This window comes from Ictalurus punctatus, chromosome 3 (genome assembly GCF_001660625.3).
Source record: "Ictalurus punctatus breed USDA103 chromosome 3, Coco_2.0, whole genome shotgun sequence".
NCBI classification, from domain to species: domain Eukaryota; kingdom Metazoa; phylum Chordata; class Actinopteri; order Siluriformes; family Ictaluridae; genus Ictalurus; species Ictalurus punctatus.
This window is the reverse complement of record NC_030418.2, coordinates 655,001-662,500: the sequence shown is the minus strand read 5'-3', so window position 1 is coordinate 662,500 and position 7,500 is coordinate 655,001. Positions and strand designations below refer to the sequence as shown.

Sequence of the window (7,500 nt, the reverse complement as noted above, 5' to 3'; positions counted from 1 at the left end):
TATATATATATTCCTAAGAGTGTGTTCACTTGGGGGGGGGGGGGGGGGGGGGTTTGTTAAAATCTAGAACATCATGTTAAGTCTTTAATGGTTTCATTTTACATTATTTACGGCATTTCCCTAGAGGGTTCTAGATTTAATCTTTTTTTTTTAAAAATAAATAACACTGTTCTCTCACAGTGTTAAATCTAGAACCTATTTAAGAATGTCCTAAGGTTCTAGATTTAATCTATTTATCTCTCTCCTATGGGGAAAAATGATCAATCTAGAACCTTACGTTACGTCTCTCATGGGTTCCCCAAAGGGTTCTAGATTGAACCTATTTTTTATAGGTTGAAAAATAAATATCTCTATTTAAGAGAGACACTCTTAGGGGGCAAAGAAAAAGAAATCTAGAACCTTTTGTTAAGCTTTCAGGGCTTTCCCCAAAAGGACAATATAACAAAGTTCTGAAGTGTGTACCGTCTTAAGGAAAAAAGTTACATCTAGAACCTGATGTTAAGCCTTTATGGACTTCAACAGAGGGAGAATGCAAAGCTCTAAGAGGAGACACGGGTGTGTTGGAGCAGGTGAGAGTTTGTTATGTAGGTGACCTTGTTGATCTGCTCGCAAAAGCTGCGCACGGAGCTCAGAGACGCCAGGTCCAGTAGTCTGACCAGCAGCTCTCCGCGCCCGGTGCCGGTGCCAGTGGGGGCCTGCTGGCGGATCTCCTCCGCTGCGCTCTCGCCTCTCTCCCGGCTCCTACACGCCATGATCACCCGCGCCTCCCGCCGCAGCAGCTCCGCCGCCGTCGCCTTCCCGATGCCGCTGTTCGCCCCGGTCACGATCACAGTTTTACCGTGCATCATTGCTCGCTCAACTTTTTACCGACTGGGGTAAACACAACGGCCGCGTGCCTGATCCTGACGTCATCGCTGTTTCCGGAAGTAGATTCTCAGCCGGATGAATGAACGAGAGTTAACACTTTTTTGACGTGATTTTTTTCCCCTCCAATTTTTTAAATGTTTTATTTTAAAATTATTATTATTATTATTATTATTTATTTTGGGCTGTGTGGCGTCATAATATGCTTAAAATATATGACAATAATCTATACAAATTAATTTGCACATTTTGTAGTCGGTTTTCTTGAACTACACATAAACCCGGAAGTCCTCTGGGCCAATCAGGTGCATCCGTTTTATCCGGGGTTTTCTTACTGCAGAAATTCGCTAGGTTTTGTTATTGATTGATTGATTGATTGATTTGTTTATTATATGCCTACATATGGCGACAGTTATATTAGATGAAATATAGAAATATTTATAAAAAAAATATATATGCATATATAAATTCAGAAATATATATATATATATATATATATATATATATATATATATATATATATATATATATATATATATATATATATTTTTTAATTAAAAATCACAAAATATGGCTAACTTGTCTGATCAGTGAAATAAACCAAATGACCTCATGCAACGAATGATCAGCCCCACGGTAATATTTGTTATTAATTAATAATTATTTTCTGGATGTGTGTTACGTAAACAATTAATTTACTATCTTTTGAATGCTTTGTCTAAGCGAGCGCTACATGTAAACATGAAACACTCAACAAATGTTTTCTACATCTCATTTACAAGCAGTACAAACTGCATACGTAGTTGATGTTTTGTCTGTTTATTAAGTTTTGGTAATATTTCTCAATAAACCTTTGTTCATTCAAATGAAGATAGACATGGTACAAATACAGATACTGACTTTACAGACACTGAAAGCCCATTCAATATATTTCATGGTTCAAATGTCTTTTCATATTAATGATTAAACTTAATGCATTACAAGTTTACACTGAACTGACACTTTTTCTTCATTGTTATATCGCATTATTTCGTGCTAATGTTGAGCATTAAATATAATAAATGTAATCCATGTACACCTCAGGCAGGTTTGCTGGCTTGGCAACACCAGGGGTCTAATTTGATCACGTGACCCAGACGCTGGTCTAATTAACGCCATACTCTATGCTTAACTCAAGTGAAGCATTTTGTAACGGTGTAGCAGCCAAACAATATCAGAATGGACATGAAACATAAACATTATTGTGAAGAGTTAAACAGCGCAAAGCGACAGTGATGAGATAAATGAGCTTCAGACCAGTGAGTAAGCTGATTGGTTTAATTGATATTTCCTCATGGCTGCTGCGCCACTTTCCTATAGTCTAGTGCAGTGTGTGTAATGGATGTAAACAGCATTACAGGCCAGGTCACTGACTGTTAACTGAAAATTAGAGGTGTGTCTGTATGCACATGCAAATACTCCAGAATTTTTACTCTCCAATGTGAAAATGGCACACATACACATGTTACTTTGGTTTAAAACGTACCTTATATTGTAGTTAAATACATGAAAGTACAATATCAAGGCTTTTATTTTATTTATTTATTTATTTATTTATTTATTCATTCATTCGTTTGTTTGTTTATTTGTTTGAGCAACAAATGCGATTGAATGCGTCTAAACGCAGGTAGGAACTAAAGTTATGAGTAGAGGTTTCCGGGGGCGGCGGACACGAGGACGAGATCGGTGCTTCTGTGTTTGTCCCCCCCCCCCCCTTCCTGTTTAAAAAAAATAAAAATCAAAAAGACATTTTGTTAATTACAGAGAAACAAGACGTCTCTTTGCAACTGAAACGACTCCCTAAACTCCACTAATCACTCGACTAAATCAACTGTCTTATAAGGCGGTGCTTTGTTCTTTATGATGCAGCGTTACGTCACCACGTTGCTATGTTACCGACAAGCACTAATGGTCGCTCATCGTTAAAAAAAACAAAAAAACAGTTAAACTCGATGGAATAAAGTAATATTATGGGCAACAGAACACGCATTCTATGATTAAACCAGATACTTTAGAATTAGAAATAAAATTTAAAGTGGAAAACAATTACAAATGTTTGTTTTTTCACCACAAACCTCTGTACTCAGTGTTTTTGCCGCCATTTTGTTACAGGCGGTTTATGGGATATGTAGAACAGCCAGAGTACATGCAAAATGCCTTTGAAAATCATTGTTCGACTCAGTACCTTCCTCTCGCTGAATAAAACCTTCCTCTCTTTTTACGTTTTAATCACACACTGTGTTTCTTTGCAGAACAAAAGTTCCCATGTAGAACTTTTGAAGAAGCTTAGAACCCGTAACTACCCGAGGAACCTCAGAGGAACCGTCTGTTTTCTGAAAGCTAACACACTATTCATTATATTGATATAAGTATCCCTGTACAGCTCCATCCTTCTGGATAAACCCGTGATCGCTATGAAAATGAACATTTAAGCTCGTATAGTCCCGAGCTTTCTAACGCTATGTTATGTAAGGAATAAACCACCATGTGTGGTGCTGTTATAGCGAAATAATCATCCTGATGTTCATTATTTTCCCGTAACATCACACCCTGAAGCACTTTATTTCTTTTACACCACAGCAATATGCAGACGATTACAATTTTATTCTAATACAAATGATTTTTTTATACATTAATAAATAGTTGACTTGAACATTGTCTCTTCTGCAAAACGTTATGCAAGTCCCTGCGAACGGGCTGTTACTAAAGAAACTCTAACGTATTGGAACAATATTATTATTATAATATTATATAATATAATATTAGAATTAGTAATATAGATATTTTTATAGAAAATTAACCCACACCTTCTGACCAATCACAATCCAGATTCCAGAACTATGGTCAAATGTTTGTATACAGCGCCCTTACTGTTTCCTCGTGTACGTGGAGGAATATAATCCTCTTTTATTTCATATCTGCTGCTGGACTGTGACGATGTGGTTAAACATGAACAGTGACGATGTGGTTAAATGTGATCTCCCGCTGTGTTAACTGCTCCACCTGAACACACTGAACACAAAGCCAGCCCTTTTAATGAGCTACAGAAACCTCGTGTGTGGAAAACCCAGTGTGAAATAATGATCTCTGAACCTCGGCGTTCAGCTTATTTGTGTTCTCCGCATGGTGTCACCTCATCCAGACCGCAGCTGTACGGCCTTTCAGGACCGCTCATTCATTTTCTCCCTCGCGCTCGGCTCCTTTATTAAGAACCTCGTTCTCTTCTGGCTTTCGTTTTAGTTACACACACCTTGTAGCGAAAATAAAGGGAGCTTATTAGAGGCCAAGTGAAACATATCCGGAGTTGTTGTTTTTTCTTCCTGGTACTAGAGGTATTTCTGTCTCGTGTTGGAGCTGCAGTGATGATGTGTACCGCAGTGTATGTGTAATAGTGTGTGTGTGTGTGTGTGTGTGTGTGTGTGTGTGCTCATGTGGACTGCATCCTGTTCACACCCCACCCTCATAAGGGGTGAAGGACGCCATAGAGCTTAGTCTTTTTCTGTGCACAGTTTTATGTTTGCACAGTGTATGTGCATTGATGCGTTTACGTTTCTATTTCTTCTGTTTTTCTGCTAAACTTTGTTAAACTGGAAATAAACTCTGGGCGGGACTGAAGAATCGTCGGGGATGTCGGACAGCCGTGTCATAGGATTGTTCGGAATAAACTACCGGCGCTCTTTATCGTGTCGTAACGATTAAAAAACCCGAAACAAAGCGTGTTATTGTCATGTCACGGCGAAACACTATCGATATTGTGATCGATTACGTCACGATTACGTCACACTTTTCAGATGTATCTCAGTGTTATTGTCAGTACTTTGAGGACAGTCTCTGATTGGTGGGCTTTTCAGACTGTAACTGTAAGATTCTGAAGCTTGTAGCCAGAAAAGTGCACAAAAGATATCCGGCGCCCTGAGGCTGACATTACTGGCTAATCTAATCTAACTACCAAGCTACGTCTCTAATTAGCTGGTTATGTTTTGCTAACAGCCTATCAGTGTGATGTTGGCTAGCTTATTTAATTGCTAGCTAAATAGGCTTAAAGAACATTCGCCCGTGATATCATGTGACCTTCACACAACCTTTGTGTGATGAATGTTGGTAACCATGAGAGCGATTTCAGCCAATGAAACTAAATCTATGACATTGTGTGTGTGTGTGTGTGTGTGTGAGAGAGAGAAAAAGTTCCATAATGGGAGTGACCTTCAAATGCCAACGGCAAAACACCATCTGTGTAACATCGAACACGTAAAGCACACAAGATTGTATTACATGATTGTGTGTGTGTGTGTGTGTGTGTGTGTGGAGAATCATCACTCAGAAGTGTGAAAAAGGTTTGTGGCATCACCTCAATGGAAATTTAACCTCCGTTCCTCATAGTTCTCACCTCCTCTCTCTGAGACGCTGAGAAATTACGCCACACACACACATTTGGGGATCTTGAACACGAGAATGGGGGTAGATTTCTGTCATCAGCGCCGACTCTCGCAGTAACACCCTCGTTTGTTTAACTTGCGGCCGAGATGAGGGCTGAAAAATGGCGGCTTATATTGGACTCGCGATGGCCGTGAGAGATGTTTGTTTTTTCAGACGCAAGCTGGTTAAGAGTGAACAGAAGTGTGTGTGTGTGTGTGTGTGTGTGTGTGTGTGTGTACTCTGCACTTATATGCTCCGAGCCTGCTGCAGATCTGATATCAGCTGCAGTGTTCTTGTGCTCCTCTGTGTGTTAAGTGTTATTTCCTCAGTTATCAAAACCTAAACATATATCAAGAATATTAATATTCAACGCCGGTGCGTTCTGATTGGCCCGAAAGCATCCGAGTTACGATTTGTTAGTTCTTTTGTATTAGTTGGCACACGTTGCGCGTTTTGGTAGTTTTTAAGAGGTCCGAGGTCGCGTCGCTTCTCAGCTCTGACCCCCTCTGAACTGGATTAGCAGTGACAGCTCATTTTACTTGTTAGCCATTAGCTCGCGGGAGAGCCGCCAGAACCGCTACCTCGGTTTGTTATTTATTTATAATGCATTACAGAAGGCCAAATTCCAGCCTTCGTCACGTTCAGGAATCCGTCGCTGCTCCGTTTCTGCTGCACCTGGTCCTGATCTCATTGGAAGAAACTATACATCGCCTTTTCACCATCTCCTTCAAAAATCTTTAATGATTTTTTTTTTTCTTCTTCTCTCGCGCTCGAACCAAACGAGTCTCATTTTCCTTCGACATAAATTTCAACCACAGGTTCCAGCACTGAGGAGGTCTTCTCGTTTTCTACTGGCTCCGCGTGTCGGTTGATGACTTTTTGCGGTGTTTTCCGCTCATTTTTTCCAGCCTGCTACGTCTCATTTTCATTAAACACGATCCTCAACTAAAAGCAAACAAGCAGCCGGGTTTCAGCCTCGCCGTGTCCAGGAAGTCAGTCACACAGTGTTTCCTCTTATTCACCAAAATCTCCTCACAAGTGGTACCTAGAGTTCCTTCTTAACATCTGTTCACAAAACTATAGAGAGGAACTCCTTTTTTTTTTTTTTTTTTTTTTTTCCTGAAGAATCAGAAGAATTGTTACAGATATGAAATCTGAATCTTTTCATTGACTCGAGTCGAGTTTGTTCAGTTAGCTAAATGATTCATTTAGTGATTCATTCAGTGTCTAGGGTTCTTCTCTCTCTTGATCTAGTTCTGGTTCTTGTTCTTGCTCTAAATCTGGTCACCATTTTGGTTATCATTCCTGTTCTCCTTACTGTGGTTCTCGTTCATGCAGTAATTGGTTCTAGTTTTGATGTTGGTTCTGGTTCTTTCTTATTATTTTTCTCTCTTGCTTTAGTTTGGTTCTTGCTTTATGTCCAGCAGTAATTGGTTCTAGATTTGATGTCGGTTCTGGTTCTTATCATATTTTTTTCTCTTTTTTTAATTAATTTATTTATTTTTTTAACCGTCATCCTGGTTCATGTTTCGGGTCTCATGCTTGTGCTAGAACTCGCTGTCGTTCTGGTTCTGGTTTAGCCTCTAGTTCTGATATCGGTTCTGACCACTCTGGATTTCATTGTGGTTCTTATTCTTGCAAGTCATTCAGATTTTGGTTCATCTTCTTCTTCCTAGTTTTTCTTCCTTCACTGTGGTTCTGGTTCTTACTTGAGCTCTCTGTCTTGCTGTAAAACTGGCCGTTGTTCTGCGTGTTCTTGTTCTGGTTTTTGTTCTGGTCCAGATTTGGCTTGTTGTTCTGGTTTTGCTTCCAGTTCTTTTTATTTTATTATTCTCCCTCTTGCTTTAGGTTGGGTTCTGCTTCATGTTCCTGCTCTAAATCTGGTAGTTATTCAGATTTTGATATTGGTTCTGGTTCTTAGAGTTCCTGTTCTCCTTTTTACTGTGGTTCTAATGCTTGCTTTGGGTCTCTTTCATGCTCTAGAACTCGCAGTCATTTCCGGTCTCGTGTGTGCTTCTGGTTCTTGCTTTAGATCTGGGTGGTGGTGTTTTGGTTCTAGCTATGATGATGGCTCTGGTTCTTTTTATTTTTCTTCTTCTTGCTTTAACTTTGGCCATCATTCTGGTGCTGCTTCTGGTTCTCCAGTTCTCCTTAGTGCGATTCCGGTTCTTATTGTAGATG

At 39.6% G+C, this 7,500-nt stretch overlaps 1 protein-coding gene across 1 annotated transcript in view; it reads right to left on the bottom strand.

Annotated features, from left to right (window-relative positions):
• The window catches only part of rdh14a (retinol dehydrogenase 14a), a 2,459-nt gene extending 1,519 nt beyond the window's left edge, over window positions 1-940 (bottom strand). The window contains exon 1 of the mRNA XM_017464745.3: window positions 594-940. Coding sequence (XP_017320234.1) covers window positions 594-848 — 255 coding nt within the window. The 5' untranslated portion in view covers window positions 849-940. The remainder of the gene's footprint in view (window positions 1-593) is intronic.
• Between the last annotated feature and the right edge of the window lie 6,560 nt (window positions 941-7,500).